The sequence below is a fragment of the Drosophila hydei genome, unplaced genomic scaffold (genome assembly GCF_003285905.1).
Source record: "Drosophila hydei strain 15085-1641.00,03,60 unplaced genomic scaffold, DhydRS2 tig00008114-arrow-pilon, whole genome shotgun sequence".
Taxonomy (NCBI): Eukaryota; Metazoa; Arthropoda; class Insecta; order Diptera; family Drosophilidae; genus Drosophila; species Drosophila hydei.
The window spans coordinates 10,059,836-10,086,697 of record NW_022045827.1 but is presented as its reverse complement, the minus strand read 5'-3'; the positions used below and the strand labels follow the sequence as shown (position 1 = coordinate 10,086,697).

At 36.2% G+C, this 26,862-nt stretch overlaps 1 protein-coding gene across 3 annotated transcripts in view; it reads right to left on the bottom strand.

Annotated features, from left to right (window-relative positions):
* Nucleotides 1-26,862, bottom strand: part of LOC111605032 — a 34,449-nt gene that overhangs the window by 2,861 nt on the left and 4,726 nt on the right. Inside the window, exons 2-7 of one of the 3 annotated variants that reach the window (XM_023323364.2) lie at nt 20,041-20,122; nt 8,294-9,086; nt 3,317-3,549; nt 520-930; nt 261-456; nt 45-146 (exon numbers count right to left, since the gene is read on the bottom strand). In XM_023323364.2, the coding sequence (XP_023179132.2) occupies nt 45-146; nt 261-456; nt 520-930; nt 3,317-3,549; nt 8,294-8,727 (1,376 nt within the window). In that variant the 5' untranslated portion in view covers nt 8,728-9,086; nt 20,041-20,122. Of the gene's footprint in view, nt 1-44; nt 147-260; nt 457-519; nt 931-3,316; nt 3,550-8,293; nt 9,087-9,214; nt 9,236-20,040; nt 20,123-26,862 lie in introns of those variants that run through there. The other 2 variants (XM_023323366.2, XM_023323365.2) reach the window with 2 other exon arrangements.

Here is a 26,862-nt window from a genome sequence, read left to right as displayed (position 1 = left end):
GAGCAAAATAAGCTCAAGTTGACTCTTGTGTGCTCTTGACTCACCTAACTATGGCTGAGCCCAGGGGCAGGGCTGTGCTGGACATGGCATCAGTTTTGGACGTGATGACAGTGCCATCCACAAAGGGAGCGAAGCCAACAAGGAAGCTGCAAGCAAGAAATTGAAAAGGTTTGCTTAAATTTAAGTGCAACTGCAGGAGAGAGAAATGCTCCATCAGATGGAGATGCTCAAAGGACAATCAATTGCATGTCCTGACTCACCGCGGATGATCGATCTTAACCGAGAGTAGTTCGGCGACGCTTTTGGTGCGCAAACAGGGCGCAAGATCGTCGTAGAGCATATCGCCATGGCAGCCAGTTTGCTCGGCCACGCGCCGCTTCACGAACAGCGGATTCTTCTGTATGGCCCAGGGCGAGAGGGCGGTGCCGCTGATGAGCACTGCGCGCTGTATGAGATCTATAGCAAACGACTCGATATATAAAAATGTTCTTTAGCATATTCAATTTGCATCTGACGCACCACTGGCCACGGGCGACACGGCCAATATGTTGGCCAGCACGGCTCCGGTGCCGTAGCCCAGGAGGGTGATGCTCTGTGGATTGCCACCGAAGGCGGGCAGGTTCTCCTTGAGCCAGTGCAGGCCGGCGACCAGATCCATCAGACCGAAGTTGCCCTGAGCGCTCTCCTTACCGCCCGTCTTGAGAAAGCCAAAGATGCCGAGCCGAAAATTGATTGTTACGACGATGACGTTGCCATGGGCGGCCAGTTCGGAGCCATCGTAGGGATTGCCGGAGTTCCAGTCGTAGGACTCGCCGTGTATGAACAGCACAGTAGAGAGCAATGAATTGGTACCAGAACTGGAGCTGGATCTGGAGTTTGAAGTGGAGCTGGAACTGGTACTCGCAGTATCATTAGCAGACTCATTATCTGCTAAAAATAAAACAAAATATAATGAATATTAATGGTATTAGTAATACGATGTGATAATGATAATGATAATGATAATGATAATGATAATGATAATGATAATGATAATGATAATGATAATGATAATGATAATGATAATGATAATGATAATGATAATGATAATGATAATGATAATGATAATGATAATGATAATGATAATGATAATGATAATGATAATGATAATGCTAATGATAAGATAATGATAATGATAATGATAATGATAATGATAATGATAATGATACTGATAATGATAATGATAATGATAATGATAATGATAATGATAATGATAATGATAATGATAATGATAATGATAATGATATGAATGATAATGATAATGATAATGATAATGATAATGATAATGATAATGATAATGATAATGTATGATAATGATAATGATAATGATAATGATAATGATAATGATAATGATAATGATAATGATAATGATAATGATAATGATAATGATAATGATAATGATAATGATAATGATAATGATAATGATAATGATAATGATAATGATAATGATAATGATAATGATAATGATAATGATAATGATAATGATAATGATAATGATAATGATAATGATAATGATAATGATAATGATCATGATAATGATAATGATAATGATAATGATAATGATAATGATAATGATAATTATAATGATAATGATAATGATAATGATAATGATAATGATAATGATAATGATAATGATAATGATAATGATAATGATAATGCTAATGATAATGATAATGATAATGATAATGATAATGATAATGATAATGATAATGATAATGATAATGATAATGATAATGATAATGATAATGATAATGATAATGATAATGTAATGATAATGATAATGATAATGATAATGATAATGATAATGATAATGATAATGATAATGTAATGATAATGATAATGATATGATAATGATAATGATAATGATAATGATAATGATAATGATACTGATATGATAATGATAATGATAATGATAATGATAATGATATTGATCAATGATAATGATAATGATAATGATAATGATAATGATAATGATAATGTATGATAATGATATGATAATGATAATGATAATGATAATGATAATGATAATGATAATGATAATGATAATGATAATGATAATGATAATGATAATGCTAATGATAATGATAATGATAATGATAATGATACTGATAATGATAATGATAATGATATGATAATGATAATGATAATGATAATGATAATGATAATGATAATGATAATGATAATGATAATGATAATGATAATGTAATGATAATGATAATGATATGATAATGATAATGATATGATAATGATAATGATAATGATAATGATAATGATAATTGATAATGATAATGATAATGATAATGATAATGATAATGATAATGATAATGATAATGATAATGATAATGATAATTGATATGATAATGATAATGATAATGATAATGATAATGATAATGATAATGATAATGATAATGATAATGATAATGATAATGATAATGATAATGATAATGATAATGATAATGATAATGATAATGATAATGATAATGATAATGATAATGATAATGATAATGATAATCTTAATGCCAATGCCAATGCCAATGCCAATGCCAATGCCAATGCCAATGCCAATGCCAATGCCAATGCCAATGCCAATGCCAATGCCAATGCCAATACCAATGCCAAAATAAATAAATAAATAATTTATAATTATAATGCTAATGATATAGCTACTGATAGCAGCGATGTGTGGTGCTCTGTATGCTGTATATACCGCACGCTCATTCATTAAGCCCAATTAGCTTCATTTTCGGAATGCTTCCATATGCTGTGTGTGGTCAGCGGAGCTGCCAATTCTGCAGCGCTTGCAGTAATTCCTTAAATCAACTGCAATGCACTACGGAATTGAAAGTTACGTAGCCATTGGTAATCAACTGCGCGCGCTTAACTGTTTGTTCGATGCGAAAGTTTGTAAAAAATAAATTCATTTAATTTCATTTTCCTCGTTTGGCCAGGGGCGAATCCCTTTCGTTGCCAATTAAGCTGTCAATTGAATCACTTTTGTAATTTTCCACATTTTATCTTTGAAGTTTCGCACTTTTTCCATAGTCAATTACAGTCTCAAGCAGACATTGAAAAAAGTTATTTAATATTTATGCTTGATTTTATTTATTTTATATATAATTCTAATCAATTGCTTCATTTAACATAATTGAAATCAAGTGTATAAAAAATATTGACAGCATAAAACTATGGCGCAAAACCGATTAACCGGAAGGATTTAGCATATCTAATGAGTTTATGATTTGATGATTTGATGAGGTTCTTTTTTTGAATAACTTACGTCTGGTTCGCTGCATTTCGTAGGGCACATAGATATTAAGGTATAAGCAGTCTTCCGATTGGTTCTTGAGCAAGGGCAGCAGCCGTCGCAGCTGGGCGAGACGAGCGCGTGGCAGCTCCAACAAGGCCTCCGGTCCATTGGGCGGTATGGGCACATTCTGCGGGCAGACGGGCGAGAATCGATCCGCGTTCCGGGCCGTTTTCCACGTCGATGGCGTTATGGGTGGCATAAATCTGCAATTCAATGGGAATGGCCCCAATATGTACAATATATGTGTACACTGTATAAATATATGCCAGCTACGCGCTCAACGTGCTAATGGTAATGGCAGCCAACTATCGCGACTGCGTCCGTTTGGCTATCTGAATCTGAATCTGGCAAGCGGAATCTGTGGGCGGATAAAGGGTTCGTGGAGCTAAGTACCAAATGGCCATCAATCACAATTGGCAAATGCTTTTGATTAATTGTGCATTTTATTGTTTCGCATCGAATGCCATCGATCAAAGACCAGCTGAGTGTAGCTCTTGGCCACGTTTATAGCGTTTATGCCCATCGCGCTGGCTTCAATGTTGATTTTATGACACAACAATTGAGGCGAAACCTTTTTGATTGTTTTCGCTCTGATAAGAGCTCAGCCCACAGCATCGCTGCATCACAACAGCCGAGCATTTTCTCTTCATTTTGTTGCCTGATGAGACAATAATGCTCATAATTTTTCGTTTTTCCACTTTCCACTCTACATTTCCCATTCTGGCTCTTCTGCCAACGCCGTGGCCTTAATCAGTTTCCACATTTTGCGGTTTCTGGGATGCTCAAATGGATGAAAGCCAAATTATGCTTTCAAATTAAACGGGGCATTTTGTGGGTTTCGCTTTTGGCTATAACAACGTCTTAACAAGCGATAAATGAATAAGTGTTCGGGTGATACCCTGTAGCATTGTGTCAGGTAGGGCATATCATGTTGGTAAGATTGAGTTTTACTACTACTTCTACAAGGGGCAAGAGTTGCTTGAAATAATTTTTAATCTTAATTTCTAAACATAGCAAAGGTATACTGAAACTTTACAAATTTTAAAGAATAAATAATAAAATATCCGCTATCGAAAATTTAATTTTGTTCATATAAATATTGTTCTTCGATGTTCAATAAGAATTTATAAGAAACCGAGCAGAGAGAGGGGGAGAGAGAAATATTTAGAATAAAGTCTTCTTATATTGAATCATTAAATTTATAATTTATAAATTTTATTATTATTATTTTCCAAATATATATATATTTTATATATATTGGAATTTAAAATATGTAGAAAATTATAGAAGTGTTTAGTTGAAGTGATATAGTATATTAAAAATGATTCCAAGTAAAATATACTTAGTTTCAAAGAAAGAAACAAAACCTTCAATCATAGAGAAGGTTTGTTCGCAAAGCATTGCGAAGGTTAAAAATTTGTATTGGCGTTGCGTTGATTATTTATTAGCCAAACCGCAATTAAATAAAAAAAATTTATTACCCAACACCAAGACACTAATGATGCCTCAGTCACCGTAGTTCGCAGATTTGGTCACCTTCGACTTTTTCTTATTATCAAACTTAAGAGGAAATAAGGAAAAGGACAAGATGGTCTTAATATTAAATATATATATAAATAATTTATTAAAGTGCTTTGAGGATGGGAAAACACGTAAACTTGTATCACTATATCCTGGGAATTACTTTGATGGGCACAAAATATTTATTTATGAATAAATACAAATTTTGAAAGATCTGAAGACTCGCAATAACTTTTGAGCAAAATACATCATCATATATCTCATTAAATTTATCTATATATTCTAACGAAATCAGAAGTTCATCTTCTAATACCCTACTTTAAACTCTGCTCAGTCACCTAGGGTATTTGAAAATAAAATTTAATTAGTTTTTAATTTGTTTAGTTGTTCACTCAGCAGATTTGCGCAGCTCTACGCTTGCTATTTGTATGTTGATGGATAAAGTTTGCTGGTCGCGAAATTTTGCAAGACTTTTCCAATAAACATGTATATGTATATATATATATATTTATATATACCTGATTTGCCCGACTTGTGTGCAGATTTTATAGCACAATGTTTGGCTAGGTAATTCTCAACATGACACAACTTTCTCTCTCCCTTACTTTAGCAGTCAAGAAAGAAAAAGAAAAAGAATTTCGATGAAAGATCTGAACAAAATTTAGTTTCGGCCCAGACATCAAGCGTGCTGCAAGCTGAAAGTAGTTGGCGTTGCCGAACAAAAATCTGTAGCAAGTTTGCGGCATATTGCAAAAGTTTTCTGCCAACACTTTGTCACCTCGTGGAGCGTGTCCTGCATCTGGGCTGTCCTGTCTGCAGCGTACTTACACTTCGAGTGTAGCTAATATATGTATATTTAGTCACAACAAGTGTGTGAACTGATTAGACGCTGTCTGTGTCTGTGTGTGTGTGGGGTGGCCCCTGTCGGGGCTGCTAAACTCTGGCAAATTGTTGTTTAATTACTTCCTGCATAAAGTGCCGAAGTCAATGGAGTTCGCTTATGAATCCTGGCTCATTGTTATGCAGCATCAACAGATGCCACAAATGAGCAACAGGACTTAATCAAATGCCACTGAATCTTTCGTCTGCGTCCCTCGCACACACACACACACACAGAGTCAAGCTGAAGTCTACGTGCGAATTATTCATGCTCCAATGACAATTGGCAGCCACTGTAGGTGGGCGTTGGGTGGGGACGCCGGGACGTGATATTTGACAAATTGACGATTTGCCGGATAGCAAGCAAAAGCTAATTAATCATTGCGTCTAAACAAACCAGTGTCTGTCGCCAAAGATACTAATCAAAAATTTCAAGACAAACCAAAACTTGTTTTTAATTCAATCAGAAAAAAATATACACGAAATTTAGTTAATCATTTCAGATGTTTTCTAGATATAGATAGTATTGAAATAGATAGTATAGATGATATAGATATGGTAATATAGGAGTAGAGGAGTAGAGGAGTAGAGGAGTAGAGGAGTAGAGGAGTAGAGGAGTAGAGGAGTAGAGGAGTAGAGGAGTAGAGGAGTAGAGGAGTAGAGGAGTAGAGGAGTAGAGGAGTAGAGGAGTAGAGGAGTAGAGGAGTAGAGGAGTAGAGGAGTAGAGGAGTAGAGGAGTAGAGAGCCTCTTTAACTCTACTACTTAGAGTAGGCTTTGAGTCGTACATACTATATATGGACATTAGGATGGATATTACTAAGCATCTATCTTTATATAGCCTTAAAATAACAATTATTATAATGGCTATAATCATCTGTTTGTCGCTTGCACACATATTCTTAAGTATGATCGACTCTGATAAATATTTATATATTTCTTAGCATTGAAACCAAGTTCCCCATGAGAGCAAAGCAATTTAATTTAAGTTTAGAGTCTGCACATAAAGCCATCATTATTTGCTGTTGGCTTTAAGTCATGTTATGCCAGTTAAAAGTTTTCTTATGAACATGACATGCAGAAAAACAAGTTGAGCTAGTTTGGCAGAGCACAAAGTTGTAGTTTTTATTCTTGCAGAAACTTTTATTACCTATAACAGCAGAGCTGTTAATAGCAGAATGTTAAAGTCAGCTTAACATTAGAGGAAATAGTGGATTAGTTTGTCGCCTTGTTTAGGGATTGCTAAGCGAGGCAACTGCTTCTTACATTGAAATAAATGAGCTCGTTTAACGTGCTAAGCTTATTAGGAGAAGCCACGCTCTACCCTTTGGGCCCCCATTTTCTTAGAGAATTAGTATTAAAATACAGCCAGCTGCTAATTGTAAAATAAACACGAGCTGCAGTTAGCTTCATTAAGAGCCCTTTGGCTATTGGCCGGGGCCGGGGCCAGAACCTTGGAACTTAAATCCAGCAAACAATGTAAGGCGCATTGTGGACAGAGAACTCTGACTCTGACTCTGGCGCTGGCACTGGCGTTGCTCTTTGTGTTGGCAGTGCAAGGACGTGCAAAGTTCCGGACGTTCTTTGTGTGGCCATGTTCACGTGCATATTATCAAAATAATTATTAAAATTGCTTTTTGCCTGGCTCAGGAGTCGAGATAAAGTTGCGTTGCGCTGGCAAAAAGTTGCGGGCAAAAATAATCAGAAAAGAAAAAAAAATTAAATAAAAACAAAGAAAACTCGAGTGTAAAAACTTTAGTTGGATGTGCTCGACTAGGATATGAGGTTACTTTATAATATTAAAGTTTTATTCCAGAGATAATAAGATAGAAATATACTCTCTTGTTCTTAGCTGAACTCTGTGGCATGTGCATTCTTGAATGACACTCTTAGGCTAAGTTTGGCATCTAGAACTGCATAAGATATCATGATAGGCTCTATGGGTTTTTACTGCATTTTAGCATATTCAATCTTTGGGCGGGTATCGAAAAAATAAAATATTTTAAGCCTGTGCATAGTGTCTTATATCTTAGATTTATCGAATATCTTGTGTTGATTCTTATTGAATTTTTCCAAATTTTTATATGCTGAATTAAGGCATAAAGTCTGAAATCTTAGCTAGCATCAAAGTTTTATAATAATATCTAGTTATTCTAAATAAAAAATATTTGTCTATACTATACAAGAGCTTACAGACATTATGTATCTCTAACTTCATACAATAATTTTTCTAGAATATTTCGAAAAGATTTTAAAATTTGATACTAGCTAAGTTACAGTTCTAACTGCCAAATATTAAGTCTTTGGTCATTGAAGTCTTCGAGATATTCACAGTCCACTGCGAGGCGGCTATCTTACATCTTCTTTGTTACATACGTTCACACACTACTAAACAACTCCTTCATAACACACATTCGCACTGGGTATATAAAAATGTTGCACGCAGACAACAGCTGCAGGCAGAGATCACACACACACACACACACACACACACCTATAGACACTTATCCGCGGGTGGTTAGCCCGCATTATCTGAGTTTGAAACTCACCTGAGACTGCCGACGGGCGGCGATGCATACGGAATGCCAAGGAATGCCTCCACCAGGGGCGAGGAGCGCACCACAATGCCGCGCAGCAGGCCGTACCTGGTCTTCACAGTGCTGGAGCTTAGCTTGGCGCCATGGAGGCACTCGCAGTCCGGCCAGAGGGAGGACAACAGCAACAGCAGCAGCAGCCACGTGCTGCAGGATGCCATCTGCGCCGGGTCCTGTGTGTGCCATAAATGGCGTTTCCTATGCCCCGATTGTTGATGCTGGCCCAGCTCCTGTATGCGCTGCCTTTGATTGTGTGCTGGCATGGCCAAAATGTGTAGAAATCTCTTTAATGTTATCAGTCTTATAATGCAAATGGCTCGGCTGCGGCGAATTTGCATTGCCTGCCATCGCGGCACGCTTGCTGCACGAATAGCTCTAATGTAGCTCATCAAGGAACCAATGAAAACGTAAAAGTAAATACGTAGAAAACGCGATTGGATTAGCTTAGTCTGCTTGCTTCTTGAGTTTGTCGTCAATTGGCTCGGCCCGCTGCCGTTTCCTGCTGTTGGCTCTCCTCCTCCACCGCCTCCTCCATGCTGCTGGCACGACTGATTGACGGCATTTTCATTTTGACAGCCGTGGTGCGCATGTGAAGCTTGTGCTTGAGATAGTGCCGCACCGACATGCTCATACCCTTTCGCTTTGATTTCAAATATTATACACTAAACGCGCTGTCCGCCGCACAACAACAATGTCGTCAATCGTTTCCTGCTGTTGCCCCTACGCCGCCTCGCCTCCGCGCTCTGTGCTGCAAGTAGAGAAAGAGACGGCCAGAGAGTGAGTGAGTGAGTAAAAACAATGGCAAATGTTAAGTATCCATTAACTTGGGTTCTGGCTTGAATGTGAATGTGTTTAATGGCCAGCGCCCGGTCGCACCTTGTCGCTGGCAAGCTCGAGTCCTAACTGTGCAACGCATCAGAGCGTGGCATCCTTAAATAGCCTTGGCCACAACTGGCCCGAGTTGCCTTTGAAAACTGGACTCAATGCATAGCCCAAGCCCCCCGGGCTGCCAGCCCACCTGCCTGCCCCAGCCTCAATACAAGCAATTGCTTCTTTTGACCTGGCTTTTATGCGCCATTTTAAATGCGCATGCCGCCTGCTTGCAGCGTGTCTCTTGCCCCCTGCCCCTGCCCCTTGCTCTGTGCCACTTGCCGCAAACGTTTTATCAAGCGTGGCACACGTGGCGCATACCTCATGAGCCAACCAATATGCCACACACACTGCAACTGCAGCAGCGCTTGATACACCTGCAAATGAACTGAATTCAATGGACCAAAGATAACAGTCATGAAATATAAAAACACTTTCACGTTTCGCTTTTTTCAAAAGAAACAACTAAAGATTTTCTGCTCAGTTTTTTCTTTGTGCACAATAAAAAGGAACTTGTTCTTCAGAATATAATACGTTTTTATATTTTTATATTAAATAGAAGTAAATTAGTTGATAAAAAGCTCTTTATATAAATTTATGTCTGCGTAAAAATAATCTTAATCTTGAACCTCGGACTGACTTTGCTAAACATTTGAAGCTTAAGTTTTACAGCTCTCAAATTATTTATAATTTATATTATAATCTCTAATATATTATTCCATAATATATATTCTTTATTTAGCAAAGAGAAATGTTCCTATTTACAAATAAAAAAGTAGAAAAAAAAAAATAAAAATAAAAATATAAATAAGAATAATATTTATAATAATACTAATTATAATTATAATTACTACTAATAATTACCTGACAGAATTTAGTAGAAATCATAATGGAGATGGACAAAGACAAAGAAACACTTGCTTGGTGAAACACTGGAAAGAGTGTCATCTGGAACACTAAGAACAATGCTTAGTTAGAGCACATAAAAGTGCTACACCTGGAATGTGTTTATAACACTTAAGTGCGAGGCAGCCAATGAAAGGTGCGAGCTTCCAGTCGGTAAGCAGCTAATGGCTAATGCAGTCAGGTTAATGGTCTATTAAAAATTAAATAAAAAATATAATAATAATAGTTATAGTAAAAAATAATTATAATGATAAGAAAAATAGTTATAATAAAAAAAAGTTATAAAACAAATAATAATTGTATAGATAGTTAATAAAAAACATAAATAAAAACAAAAACTATACAAATAAAGGTAATATTTAGTTAAGTTAAGCTAATCAATTGTGGGGTTAATATTGTCAACGATATAGAAAACTAAATTAAATTAAAATAATTATAGTTTTGATAAATTCTCAAAAGTCAAATAATATAAATAAAATAAAAATAAACAAAACAAAAATAAATTTAAGAATTAAATTGAAGAAAGAACAAACAAAAAGATATGCATAAAAAATAAATATAAATAAAAATGAAAGCAAATAATAAAAATTAATTTGAATATAAATTTGTTAAAAAAACACAAATATTTATTTATTTAGTTACGAATTGGCACAACTTCCGAAACTTGTAAACAAAATCAAATAACAAAACTGGGACGCATTTAACAAACTTTCTTTTATGTTTATAGATACAGTTTGCAGTTTTCTGTGCTATAAAAAATGCTATTCCAAAATCAGGCCACTAAAACCAAAATTAAATTGAATTTTTCTTTGATTTTCTGCTGTGCTCAGCCCTGGAAAAGCCCATATGTAAATATATATAAGCAAATATATGTGTTTGTATGTATGCGGAATTTCGTTTGATTGTGTGTTCACTGTAGCGAATCGCTGAATACAGTAATGTATCCAGGCGAGCGCAGTGAACTCGAAAGTTTTGTGTCCCCGTTTCTTGGAACTAGCTTCATAAGTGAAATGTGAATATGTTTATTTGCTATAATCAAAGGATCATTTGAATGTTATTTTTTGTATTTTTATTTTATTGCTTTGCATTGTTTATCTGGCAATTCTTTAGCGAAAAGGCAACATTTTCATGTGCTTGACAAATATTTATATTGAGCAGCAAAAACTTTGTGTAAACAAACAATTCCTGAAGTCGTTTAATTGGCTAGAAATTTGTCCTTCGATTTATAAATTTTTTCTATTGTTTAGTTTAAATTCTAAAAGCGAGTTTGCTGAGAACTGACCAACAAAGTCTTAATTAAGCCGAATTGAAATTCAATTATTTTAGACGTTTTGACATAGGTCAGGAATCCCCAAGACTTTTTTAATAAAAGTTTTTTAATGTGCTCAAAATTAATCTGAATTGTGTAATTGGAACTTCATACACAATCAGGCTTTTAGATATATCCTTCTTATCTTTAAGCTACATTTGGAAGAGAAGCAAAGGTAGTTATTGTATCTAAAGTTACCCCTCGCCCCATGACAAAGCCTTTTTAACGTTTTATTGTCAAAAGACTTTACTAAACAGCTAGCCTATACCGTTTCTTCTTCTCTATCCTTTCTCACTCTAACTTCTGTTGTGTCTTTCGTGCTTAGCTTACATTTTTGGAGCTATAACATCCATAATTTCAACCGGACTTAAACTGTGAAATTAACAATCGAACTTATCAGTTGCTCAACCAAAACCCGAATAAAAATGCGAAATTTCCCTAAGGGGTTTGCTCTGATCGAAAAATAAATCGAGACCGATAGCTAGGATTAGATATTGTAAAGAAAACATAGCTTAAGCTGAAACTCTAGCTTTAAGCTAACCATTTTGGGTCGAGCCAAATAGAAATTTAAGCTGAGGCATTGACTCAAGACCGAAACGATAAACCATAAATTTTTAACTTCAAGTAAGGCATTTATTTTAATCCAAGCCCCTAGAGCTGATAACTAAGCCTTAATTAAAATTTAAAATCCCCATAAATAGACACGCTACGCTCATTATAAAGGCGAGAAGGCTGCCACAAAAGGTTACAGCCAGGTTAATGCAATAAGCATAAAGTACCTGCAAATGTTTATACGAAATTTCTTTGTTGTGGTACAACATGTAAATCTGTTAAATATACACACACATATATACTTAAGCCATGAAGGGCTTAGTCCTTCACTAAACAGCAAAAAAATGAGGCGACCCCTTCAAAAAAAAAAAAAAACAAAAACATGGAAAGTGATGTGAGCGGTTAAGCTGCTTGGATCTCATTAACAATGCTCACACACACACTCGTGCCTAGTCCCAATGCTCAGACACATGACGAGTAGTGTAATTTATCTTTTGGTCTAAACAGACTCGTTTAAAACGCATATATAACTGAGGCTAAACAATTGACTGAAATGTAACGATTGTGTTGGTCTGCCGACACTCACACAGTTAGAGAAAGAGAGAGAGAGAGGGGAGAGGGGAGAGAGGGAGAGAGTGAGAGAGACTTTTAACCGGAGTCACAGCCGGAACGACAAGCGAACAATTTCTCTAAATTGCAGCTATAAAACTAAAGTTTAACTATGAGACCCGAATGCCACACACCACACAGCATCGCCAATGTACTAAGTATTCCCCTGACCAGCTACAGCTACGGCTCTTTCATTTCAATCTCTTTTTCTGCGAGTGTATGTGTGTAAGTGTGTGCGTGTGTTGACAACCAAAATGTCGGCACGTTTTTAACGAAATATTTGTATACCCTGTAGTCTTAGAAATGCTATAAAAAGGGTATACGAATAAATTAAATATGTAAATATATTTTCTTTGAGGGATCGAATTGAATTGATTTAGTACATTTCAATTTGGATTATAATTTAACTAATTAAAGATATTTTTAAACAGAATCGAAAACTTTTGCAATTCGCTTCAAACATTCATTGTCATGATTCTTTCGATAAAAATCTATAAATTCGTTGTTGCAGTGGTTAATAGTTGCCTACGCATATCGATAATTATCGACGTAGTTTTTAGTTAATGTGCCTAATAACCTAACCGTCACCGTCACTGCTAATAGATATATATATCTTCAATCATTTTTATAAAAAAAAAACAAATGTATTGATAGAGATATATCATTATATTATTGTTGCTAATCGCTTAATATTATGAAGACTGCAATTAGATAATTATCATTTTTGTTTTGGATGAACTCGTTTGTAGCTGACAATATAAATGCCTAAATAGAGATAAATATAAGTAATACAGCAGATATCTACTGCATTTATATCTCTTGGTATTGTAGAACTATTCTATATTATATTTGAATAGCTTAAAGATATAAGCTTAGTACGACTACCTGAATTTAGATCACTAAAACTCAATAATTACACAATATTCCGACATGCCAAACTTTCTATAAAAGTTTTCTTAGCTTATCTTTTCTATGACAGCTTCTTTCTCTAACTTTCTGAGCAGTTGGCTAACTTTTCACATTACTGGGTATCTGCTAGTCGCTTACTAATGACTACTTTTTCTCACATTTTTCGTATTTTTACTTCACTTAGTCGTAATTCTGTTTGGGTGTGAGTCATGACAACGCGTTGGCAGTTGGGGCGGGCGCGACCAGTCGGCGGGACAGCGAGTAACAAAATGTTTGGATTTTCAAATAAATTTCAACTTTTAAATTAACTAAAAGCTTAAAACGGCATTTGGCTGCAGCATTTGCAGCCCCCCAGCTCGAGGGGGCGGCGTGTGAGAGTGCGAGCTAAGCAGAGCGAGTGAAGCGTAGCAACATTCTTTTGCGATTTTAAGAGCATGTTTGGCGAGAAGGAAATATGGGAGAGAACGGGAGGAGGGCCCCTATCTACGGCTTACCAAGTACAAATTGAAGTAGACGTAGCAGAAGCAACGCATGTTTCCGGTATGATAAATATTTACATTTTTGCTTGGCAAACGTCTTTCATGCCATGCGTTTCACGAAGCTCTAAGCCCGGACAGTTTCAAACTCAGCTATGTAATCTGTATACCCTGTTTAGCCAGCAAAACTGTAGCATGGTCTGGGTGTGAAGAAATGTAAACAGGCAGAAAATCGAGATGTGCTTCAGATCTATTAGCAAGAAATGTGTGAAATTGTGAGAATTGTATTATGAGTCTGTCTTGATGTGCTCATAAGAATGAAATGATATGGCTGGACTAGATTGCTTACAGACTGCTGTAGTCGTAAGATAGTTGTAATATAGCTAATTAATCGAGTGTACTTCTTGAGCACTTCTTCACTTCGTTTTCTGGCAATCGATAAAAATCGATATCAGTTTATCTCTCGCATAATAAACAAACATTGAGAGATCATTTCTCTCCAGCCTATCTTGCTATCATATCTATCATATATTAACATAAATCATATGGAACCACTTGATGCTCCCATATTTATATCTTAAATATTAACAAAGATCGATAGCAATCAAAAAAGTATTTTCCCTAGTCTGTACAGGATAACTCAAAGTCGTGTCAACTGTCAGCTGACACACTTATGTGTTTTCCTTTTGATTTTCTTTTTGTGGCAAATCTGTAAAGACCGATAAAATTGCATATTTTTGAATGAAAGGCAGTCAGATGAGGTAGAATGCGAGCCAACAGTTGCACACAGCCAGTGGAATAAGTAGAAGCAACCGAAGCAGGAAAAAAAAACAGTAACAGAAGAGGAAGATAAAGCAGCTGAGGCAGCATCAAGTAGACATTACTCCAGGCAACTCACACGCCACTCAGATGCCAGACGTAGGGGGGAGTGGGGGGCGGGCAATGACTGCAAATCATGGCAGTGCAAACAGGAAATGTTGCAGTGGCAGACATGCAAGCAGCAGAGTCACAAAAAGCAAGAAAGCGACAAAGAAAATTGCCACACACACTAGCGCACACTCGCGCTCACATGCATCGCGTCGAGCGCGTGCAACTTTTTGCATTAAAACTCGAAAATAAAAGTTGCGAGCGCATTAAAAATTGTTGCATTTGCCAATTGCATTCACAGTTGTCATACTGGAAATGTGTCCTGTGTGTCGCCTGCTTGTCAGCGCTTTTCTTTCCTCTTATTTCAACTGCTTTTTTATTTATCTTTTATAAGCTGCCTGTGAATTCTGCAGACGAGTGCCGCGTGCCACATGCCGCATGCCGCATGCCGCATGCCGCATGCCGCATGCCGCATGCAGCGTGTTGCTCGTTGCTTGAATGCGTCGTCATTGTTCGAAGCCATTTAAAGTGAAGCGCATCAAATTCCCAGAGACGACTCATCAATTGCGTGTTATTGGCCAGTTAACGAGTGAGCTGCGTATGATGAACTCACAGATACCCTCGAAACGATATTTTTAAGTTATATAGATATATTTTCATCTGGATTTCTATACGCTGTTGCTATAGTTAAGCTATGATGTTATTGGGATAAATTATACTAACTTCGTGCTTTACTGTTGACCTCAGCTATAGATAGATAAATAAATTCAATATAAAAATGATCAATATATATCGATTATATATCAATATTAGAATATGTTGAATTGATGAACATAATATCTTCTACAATTTCATGTATATATTTATGAAATATATATTCACTTCGACTTCGAAGCAAATCATATCTTCTACAGCATAACAGCTAGAAGTCAGAAATTTAACTGTTCAAATTTGAGTTGCTGTTGACCTACTTTGATTGATCGAAACTGCAAATCGATGTCCATTTTGAAGGCAACAAATCAAAAAACAGCATCAAAACTAAATCTTGCATACTTTTGAGGCTCAAATCAGGATGCTTGGGAGATGAATCACAGTAATAGACGTGTCAACTGAACTGCTCTATAGATAGAACTATGAAATTGATAGCTGGAAAATATCGATTAATAAGTGTAGCTGTTTTTAGTGTTGATTTGTCTGGCAACCTGAGTGACAAACATACTGACTACATTCATATATACAATTTGAGCAAACTTTAAGCTAAGAATCACAGAGTCAAGTCCTCAGTGCCTAGCTGTGCATCAAATTTATTCATTGAAGCATTGCCTTAAGTAAGCTTATTATATTTTTTAAATATTTATTATTTAGTTACCAGAATTTTTCTTTTAAAAAACTTACAATTTTCTTCCAGTATTTAATGCAAATAATTGCATAGAAAAATCAACTCTTCAATTATAATTCGTTGCAGTTTAAGGAAATTCATTCACTTCTTTTGAAAAGAGGAAAATTTCTTTTTAAGGATACTTAGCTCAACAGTTAAAGGGAAAAAATGAAAGAGAAAAAATAAATCTTAAAAAATCGCTTTGTTGCGCAATCAATGAACAAAGTTATGGCTAAAAGGAGCATCGAAAGTGCGAGCTTTTGCCCAAGTTGGACGACAACTTCTTGAAAAAGTCGCCCTTAAAAAGGCATCTGAGTGGAGAGTAACGCTTGAAAGTTTCGCAAAAGGTCCTAAGTACATATGTGCCATATTCATGCAGCTCGTAAACATATATTTCAAAAAGAAAAGTTTCCGCTGAGAAAACTTGCTAACTAGACATAACTGTGACATAAATGTTATTTAGTTGCGCTGCTTTTAAAGTCACTCGAACGAAGTCCGATTTTGAAGCTCAAATTTTACATAACTGAGTCATTGAACTTGTCGGTTTTTATGCTTCTAGCCTATAGCGCAAGTATACAACAAATCTGAATATATTATGAGACGGAGTTATACACAAGTATCTCTTGTAAATTTCAAGCATTTAACAAGAAGATTTGATGTTCGATTAAAAATTTAGTTTGATACAGAAATCTCAATCTGATGGATATTACTGACTATATCTATCTTTATTTAAAGATATAAGTAGGGTAAGTATCTTTATCTAAAGCTATAAGCAGTGTATAAATAGTATATGTATGTTGTGTGAGATTATAATAAAATATTTGATAGAATATAGTATAGCATAGATCAGATATTTATCTTGAATGCACTCAATCATACTATATTTTTAAATATTTATTTTTTAAAAATTTCTTTCATTTAATTTTGCTTTCATTTCTGTTTAACAATTAAGATATTTGAATATATTATGTACACAAGTTGGTTGTACGTCAGCCGTTAGCCAAGTTTATCTTTGGCTTAGTCTGTTCACAGCTGTCCTTGCCTTCTTTCTGTCACCTTTTTGACCTTCGTCATTAAAATAATTAACGTACCTCAGGCCCTGCAGCTAGCTCTCAACGTTCTCTCTTTCAATTATAATTAAAAACTCAACTTCGTTCACTTTGCCGTTGCTTGATTTAATTCTTCATCATATTTTTTTTTTGCATTTTTTAACGCAAACTTTACTTTCTGCTTTGACTCGTCTCTACTTCCGACACACTTTGTGTGCTTCATTGACATTTTAAATTTTATCATTTAACAAAAGAAATACAAAAAGAATTTGTAAAAAGAAGGTAAAAGCATCACCTTATTGCCCCATGCATCCTTTAACTCAGGCTGGCTTACTCTAGCTATTTTTTTTAGAATATTTTCACAGGGCATGTTTTCTTAACTCTTCAATAAACAATGGAAATTAACAGAGCAAGGCGGAAATTAAAGAAACTTCCGAATGAAATGTTTGGTTTAAAAAAATTTCAGTTCAAGAAATCCAATGGAAGAAAATCGTTTGGATAAATAAATCAGAATGAGGAACTCCTTGCACTCTCGAGATTTTTCTTGGTGTCTACGGAACTTTCACACTGTTAAGAATTTTTCTCCCACATATTTGTATCTTTCCTTCACACTTGGTAATATTTAGATTTTCCCTGAAAGCTTTTTGCTCTTTGTAAAAAATCGTAAGAAAAGTTATTCGATTTTAATATATCAATATATCAATATATCAATATATCAATATATCAATATATCAATATATCAATATATCAATATATCAATATATCAATATATCAATATATCAATATATCAATATATCAATATATCAATATATCAATATATCAATATATCAATATATCAATATATCAATATATCAATATATCATATATCAATATATCAATATATCAATATATCAATATATCAATATATCAATATATCAATATATCAATATATCAATATATCAATATATCAATATATCAATATATCAATATATCAATATATCAATATATCAATATATCAATATATCAATATATCAGTATATAAATATATCAATACAGCAATTTTAATTTCTTCATCGTTTTCCTTTTGCTTTTCCACTTTCCAAACACTTTTTCATTAATTCGAGGCCCTTTATAATAATAATTCTCTTAATTCAAACAAATCTGAATAAGTAATCATTTGGGAGCTGACAAATTGCATGAGTAATCCACAAAGAACCTATTAAAAAGCAATTTCCCAGCTCGGTATTTGGTCATCATAAAAGTGAAAGAAAAAAGGCGACATGTTCCAGCTTCAATATGTTGGTCAACTTGTTTTCGATTTCCGCTGGAAAAGAATTGAGGCATGAGATGCAGGATGCTGGGCACACAGGAAAATAATTTCATGTTAGGGTTGGCCAACCGCAGCGCTGCCACTCGAACAGAAAAGAGAAATTTCTGCCCTGACATTGGACACTGAACATTGGACCATAAATCCAATTGTCAACTGCGCCGCAACTTTCTCATATTGTCTGCGTACAAAAAATCATTTTATTTTTCTAATTACAAACAGAACGACCTTAATAATATCCCTCCAAAGCCAAAAAACACACACACACACACCCCGAGGGAACTTTTACTGTTACAATGTGTGCCAGGATCTGTCTCTGTGTGTGTTTGTGTTTTCCTTTTCCAACTTGATTTAAAATGCTTTATTGACAAAAATTTGCTAGAAAAGAGAGCAGAAAAAATTGCATTTCCGAATGTAATTCGCCAAGTTGGCGATTCCTGACAAAAAAAAGTCCTACCAGGAAAAGTCTATATATATATTTATATAGAAAGTTTGGAAAAAAATGGGAGCAGAGTATCCAAGCGCTTGGCAGGCGGTGTCTCATTCGGTTGTGGATTCAAGTAGGCATGTAACCTCGTTTATTTTTTGCCCAGCATAATGAAAGGGGAAAGTTCTGCAATTTCACCGCCCATGGTTCCGGCCACACACATAGCTCGAGTGTGTGTGTGTGTGTATCTGTGTGTGTATTTTAGGTGCACTAAATGGCATTTGAAAATGTTTTGTAGTTGAACTTTGGTGCCTGGTGACTGGGTGACGCTTGTTTCGCCTTTGCCATTTGCAAGTGGAAGGCACAACTAGCTCTGACAGCAGCCTGAACAGACGAGACGGCACAGGAGTTATCCTAGCTGCAGGCACGCAAATAGAGAGGCCAGCACACACTCACACACACTCACAAATCATTTCAGCACACACTCACAGAAAAAGGTCAAATGTGAATTATAATTAAAAAACAAAATGAAAGCGTAATTCTTTTTCTAGGAAATTGAAATACCAGCCCCTTGTGGACCGCTCGCTGTGAAGCCTTCCTTCTTGAGCTCCCACTTTATATATATATATCTGATTATATATATATACGTATTGCATATATATTTGCGTAGCACACAATGCTAAACAACTTTCATAACTTAATTAATTGAGTTTAACTTTGTGTTAATAATAGCTTGCATATCAATTTCTTGCTTTTGTTGTTTCGTTCCTTTATAGAAACGAAAACAAAGAACAGTTTTTATAGGCAAGTATTCACACAATATTTTGCATGTTTTATTGATCATTTCTTTTTGAAAATTGCACATTTCATAGAACTCTCAACAATGGCTGAAAAGTATGCAATAAAATTTTTGAACAAAGATTTTTTGCTTTGTTGGTTTTTATAATAAACAATATTTTATAATACTGCAGCACATAAACTGAGTTGCTTGAAAAAATATTTATATATAGATTTTGCTTGCATTTAAATAAAATGAAAACTTACCCAAATATTCACATAAACGCTCACGTTTATTATATTGCTAAATATTAGTAGAAAGGCAGCAGAGCTTTACACAGACACATCACTAGAAGAAGAAGAAAAGCAGAGAATGTGTTAGAGTAAGACTAAAAGAGTAGGAGGAAAATAAGAAGCGTCAGAGTAAATGGAATATAACGAAAGATTTCGAGGCGAAGGGATAAGTAAGGGAAGATATGGAAGAGCTATATGCAGAGAGACACAGAGAGATGTAGGGAGAGACAGAGAAAGCTTAAGAGAGAAGGCGAGAGAGAGTTAGGGATAAAGAGAGAGAGAGAGAAAGAAAGAGTGAGAGAAAAGGTGACATAAGGAGAGGCACAGATACGTAGAACGAGATTGAGAGAGAGAGTGAGAGAGAGAGAGAGAGAGAGAGAGAGAGTGAGAGAGAGAGAGAGAGAGAGAGAGAGAGAGAGAGAGAGAGAGAGAGAGAAAGAGACAGAGTGAGAGTGAGAGTGAAAGAAAGACAGAGACAGAAGATTTCTGAAATATGTAGTAACAGTAAGAGAGATAATGATTAGAAGAATGAGAAACAGATCAATAAGGAGTAAGAGACAGAGAGAGAAAGAGGCTAAACGACCGAGCAACTGCAACATGGATAGGGAGACAGAGACCTGAACAAAGTGTGAATAGCGACGAGGATGGCCAGCACAGCTAAGTCAATTTCTTAAAATCATAGTTCACTTTCATCTACACTATTTTGAAGTCTGTATAGCTAAACCTTATACATATTATACACTTTCAATAAATTTGCAAGCATTTGAACTCAACACATAGTTGAATTCATGACAATTGCTTAGTAGGGGCGATACTAAATAATTCCATTTTATTTTGCCCAAAATGTGGCACAAATGGGGACCCTAAACAAGTTTATATTAATTCCACTTGCTATGCATGAATTGAATGATATATTATTTATGACTGAACTTTATAGAAAATAATGATTTTAATAATGAAAAATACATTTGTTGCTTATCAGAATTAATTATAAATTGATGGCAAAACTTTACGCAGCCAGCAGAAATTATTTGTTTGTGTATTTTTTTTCTATTAAACGTTACGTTTTCCGGCTGAGTTGGCTTAGCTGGCGATAGTAATAAAACACAATAGTAATTATCATAAAATATAAAATGAACATAAAAAAAACGAAAATAGCTGACAGTTTTTATGATAAGCACATTTAAAATTGACTGCAGCAATGCATACAAAATGTGGAAATGTCAAGATAGAAATTATTTAAAGGGGATTAAAAAACGTTTTCACATTTTCCCATTTTCACATTTCACTGAAATGTAAATCATTTGTTTTGTGAAACCCGAAATGGGAAAACAATTCATTTAGTTGAAATATCTTGTTCGACCATAATTATATAACGTTTACTTAAAACACCTTAAATATTTAATCAACTATTTCACACAGATTCCAAAAGGGGCAGGAGAAAGGTAAAATTTATATGCTGCATGTTGGTGTCATTTGATAATGTGAAAATATCTAAAACAACGACTTGGCAATTCTCTATGGTAAAATTAAAGTTTGATACATGTGGGCGTGTGTGTGTGTATTAATTGCATGTGTGGGCTTGGTCTGAGCTCTAATTAGAACCCAGGGACTGTTGCGCCTAATGGCTGCGTCCCAGCTTAGATGCAAATGAGCTCGAGCTGGCAACGGGGCGAGGGCGTAACAATTGAAACAAGGGCGAGCTGCTGATTTGCACACTACATAAGGCTGTATGTGTGCGTGTGTGTGTGTGTAGGTGACTTAGGGGCGGGATTAACATGGAAATGAAGATGAAGACATCAGAGATGCTCGTTTGTTTTTAGTGGGGCAAGTTTCGGGCTCCAGTTGACCAATTCACGGAGGCATAAATTATTTATGACTGCGTGCAAACAGTGTATGAGTGTGCGTAAGGATATCCGCAGGCAAATACTCAAGGACTATAGCATGTACTCAGATATGAGTAAGTGCTATAGTTGAGCACAGAGTATGTGTATTATGGCATGCTGTGCTGGCTAGTGTGTGTGCAGCGGGTAATAGTGGTTCGAATACCCGACCCCGCCTACCGCCTACCGCCTACAGCCTGCCGCCTGCCGCTCACCTTAGCGGCATGTAAACACGCAACTAGGCTCGTCCGTCGTATTTACTATGTGCTTAGTATAATTAAATGGGCTTAATGCAAATTCCAGCGTTTGGGGCAACACAAGTTTATATTCATCATCCGCCTGGGCGGGCAGTTCGAACAGCTGCGCGACAGGAAGCGAATGCGAATGTGGATGCGGATGCGAAACATGGACATAAACATGGACATGAACATCGACATGGACATGGATAGGTACATGATGCCCTTAGACTCCAGGCGAGTCTTGTTTTTCGCATTTTGCGAGTGGATTTTATGCCAAACAGTGAGATCCTTTTGTAATTTAATGAATATGTAAATTAAAGCATGCACTTAATGCTACACACACACACACTCGAGTGTCTGTGTGTGTGTGCTCATTTGCGATACATGCATGACGCTGTGTAAATATATATATATATATATATCGAGTCGTTAATTTATTGCTGCCTTGAAGCGGAAAGTTTCAATCGGTGCCAATGGAATTAATCGCACAGACAAAACATACTTGCCATTAAGTACACACACACACACACACACGCACAACCACTCTCTCGCTCATACATTTATGCATGTGCCTCTGTGAAGTGTATATCTTCTATGAAGAGATAACACTAGAACAACAAGTACCGTAGCACAATTTCCCTCTGTGTGCGGTAGAAACAATAGCAGTTTGTGTTAGTGTTAGTGAAAGCATCTTGAATACAATTCGATTTGAACGGCATCTGCTCTACTGAAACAGTGCCACGCCCCGTTGCGACGCCCAGCGGCAAAAACTTGTGCACGTTTTCTCTTGTTTTGACAGCAATCCATTTGAGATTTGCTTCTGCTCGTCGCTTGCATTGATGAAGAACTTTGCAAGCATTGAAGTCGATTAACCCATTTTCAGCAAACTGCCTGCTCGATAAATTGACAATCTCTTGCCAAAAGCTTGCCAAACTAGATTTAGTTCAAAGTGGCTGTTGATATTTAACACGCATGTTAAGGCCATATGGATAAATATTTGAGCTGCTGTATAGTTAGATTGCAATATGCATATGAATATGCCATATAGACAGCTCGACTATAGATTGACTACGGTTTGTCAATCTACATTTACTGTTGGCTGTTGATAGTTAACATGCATGTTAAAGCCATATGGGTAAATAATTGAAGTGCTGATACTACACAATTTGGGGTTGGAATATATATATGGCAACGACAGCTTGACTGTGACTTGACTGAGCTGCTGTGTGGCTATATGTGGTTGGAATACATATAGGACTAAGTCAACTATAGATAGTTTGACTAAAGCTTGACTAACGTTTGACTGTTGATATTTAACATGCATGTCAAAGCTCTTGATAAGTATCAGTTGCAGCATTTATACTTAAACTAGATAATTTTGGCCAGTTAAGCTAAAGTTCAATAAGAATAAATTGAATTTAATTCACCAACAAATTTAACATGCATGTCAAAGTTGTAGCTACCTGATACTGGGCATATCGTGAAGGTTAGCTGATTTAAAGACTTAAAGTTAGCTTTGCAATTTGTTTATTTAAATTGTCTTCAGTTATGAAACATAAATAGCTGAAATAATTGTCAGCTTTATCTTACACGCAATTTTGCCACTCATCTTATTGCCCATTCTCTCTGCTGTAGCTGCTGGCACGCCACTAATTAATTCTTATGTGCAATTAAAAGCAACTCATGTAGGTCAGCTGTAAAAACAATTAGCTCTTTCCCTTATATATGAAGGACTTAAACCATGCTGAGAGAGTGCAAAATATTTAAGAAAGAAAATAAGTTGCAGCCCGAACATGATTTAGATTACAGCAAATGATGAAGATGACTGACTGACTGACTGACTGAATGAGTGATTGAGTGACTGACTGGGTGACTGAGGAAGTGGTTGACTAACTGACTGATTGATAGAATAATTGACTGATTGATTACCTGTTTGGCCGTCTAATTGACTGACTGATTCATTGAATAACTGACTGATTGATTGACTGACTGATAGCATAATCGACAGACTAATAGAATGATTGAGCAATTCACTGACTGCCTGAGTGACTGATTGACTGACTAATTCGCTGATAGAGTGATTGACTGACTAATTCGCTGATAGAGTGATTGACTAACTGAATGATTGACTGATTGAGCGACTGCCTGCCCCATTCACTGGCTAAATTGTTACAGCAGTTATCTGAAAGCAATTTCTATTCACTCATTCGTATTAAAAATTAAGATGTAAATGTTCAGCTTTGCAAATTGTATTATAAATTAATCTGTGTATATAAAAAAACATACTTTATGCATTTATATTTAAGAGTCTTAGTAACAAGAGAAAGATTGTTGCTATGGATTTATGTTGACAGCAGTTGACTTTGGGGTCGGGCAAGAGATTTGCTTTTTTCCACTATTATTTTTTTGCGTGGGGGATTAGGTTGAAAAAATGGGAGATGGTAGCTGATAAGACGCGTTGCTAAGTTACATTTTACTAAAAATAACATACACATATATATATATATAAAATGTTGTGAGTGGGCAGTTAGCTCAGCACAACAATGAGTGTCGACCCCAGGCAATGTGCATTAACATAAATAAATTAAATCATAATTTTGATATACTTCTAATTACTTCTTCTTTTTTTAAAGTCTTTATATAAATTTAAGACTGTTTTACTGGCAAATAAATTAGTGGAGGCTCAAAACACAGCCTCAATTTGAAGGACTACAATTTTTGCAAGTTCTTAAGTTAGTTTTCCTGAGGGCTTTTGAAAAGTTTCACTAAAGTCAATTGGAGAAGATGAAGAAACATGAAAACACTGAAAATATTTATGGAAACGTAGGGGAAATGCTTAAGGTCTACAGAACAGAAAGACGTAAATATAACTGGAAGCAATAAGTATAACATTCCTTATCATATAGTTCTGCATGTGCATAAGAAATATGACTTCTCCAATGACTTCAAGTACTTTTAAGATTCTCATTTTGTTTTTACAACACTGAGAGATTAGCTAAGTAAAGCAGCTGAAATTTTAAATTCATCAAACGTGAAGAAAGTTCATTTAGAACTCTCAACACTAACCAAGAAACAGATTGAAACTTTTACAAAAGTTGTTGATGTGTTTCGTAAACTTTACCAAATGCCTTTGGTCTGCTTAAATAAAATTGTGCTTTTGGCTTTTGCCAAGAGGAATGCAGGCTTGTGTTTCCGCTGATAGGTCTCCACTTTGGGTAATTTAACAACTTACCGATAATCATATTACATATTCAACTGTCAATTTACGTAAAATACATAACGAGCACGCTGTGTGGGCGCGAGGTCTGCAAATGAGTTGTTGTTAATGTTGACAACGCACTGCGATGTAATTGCAGTAATTGGAAGAGTTCGCCGTGCCGCACAAAGGCCAATTCGCATTAAAATAAGTTTAATTAACATGTAATCAGAGTCGTAACGATTTTGCAGCGGCAGCAGCTCGTAAATGTATATTTTGAAATTGGCATAAATTTAATTTGGCTCCCATTTCCCAACACTTGATGCTGTATCTCCTGTGTGTGTGTGGCATTTAAAGGAAATATAATTGCGTAATAAAAAACAATAAAGTTGAGACTGTAAAATCAACTGCATAAATCAGCCAACCCTCTCTCTTGGCTCGCTCGTGCGTGCTGCCAGATGCGAGCTAAATGGCATATCAATGCGTGATTACGTATACGCCGCTTGTGCCCCACAACAAATTGGGGACACTGGCCATAAGTACGGCCCAATGCTGAGCGACTGGGGGTGCCAGGGTTTTCAGCTCGCTTCATTATGCCGAATGCCTACGTGCACTACTTATTTATCAAGTGATGGCGGCGGCGCCTTTATTTATGCGCCAAGTGCGTCGTCCTGCGCCTGTTTCCGCGTCATCAGCGTCTGTGCGGGACAGCCAGAAGGACGCTGTATATATATATATATGTAGAAAAAGTACAGAAATGTACTGCATATCTCGCTCACTGAATGTGTGCGTGGTGTGTGTGTGTGTGGGTGTGTGTTAAGCGCGTGGTGCTGTTGATAATGAGAAAGAACGTTGCTGCCGCTCGCTGCCGCCCGCTGCTGCCACTGCTGCTGATGATGTTTACGTTTGAATAATTTATGACACAATAAAAATGTGGAAAAGCGAAAAAAAAGAAACGCACTGCAATTGCCGCAAGGTGCAAAAGTCCAAAGCGTGGCTATGGAAATGCCATTTAGATACATCCTGTGTATAGCTATGCGCGACAGGCAACATCCTGTCTGGAGTCAAGAGTCGTTTTTATTCATTCAAAATATATATAAAAAGAAGAAACGAGAATGAAAATGATAATTGGCTACACACACACACAGGCAGAGTCTAAAAACTGACAGGCAAAAGGGATGGACAGCTTAGGCAGGCGGCAGCCAGGACATGGGGCGTGTGTGCGTGTGTGTGGGCGTGCAACAGCAACAGCAGCAGCAGCAGTTTTTGTGTGTCTGTGGCCGGCCAGGCCTGGCCAGAGAAATCAGAAACAGTCGCGAACGGAAACTGTAGCTGAAAGTTGAATGGCATTTGCGGCATAGTTGCACAGCAAGAAAGAAAATACAGGCACACAAAAAAAGGGAATATAAATTGCCTCTTAAATATGGAATAAGTGCGCAAAAGTCGACAACAAGCGTGCAGCAGCAGCAGCAACAAC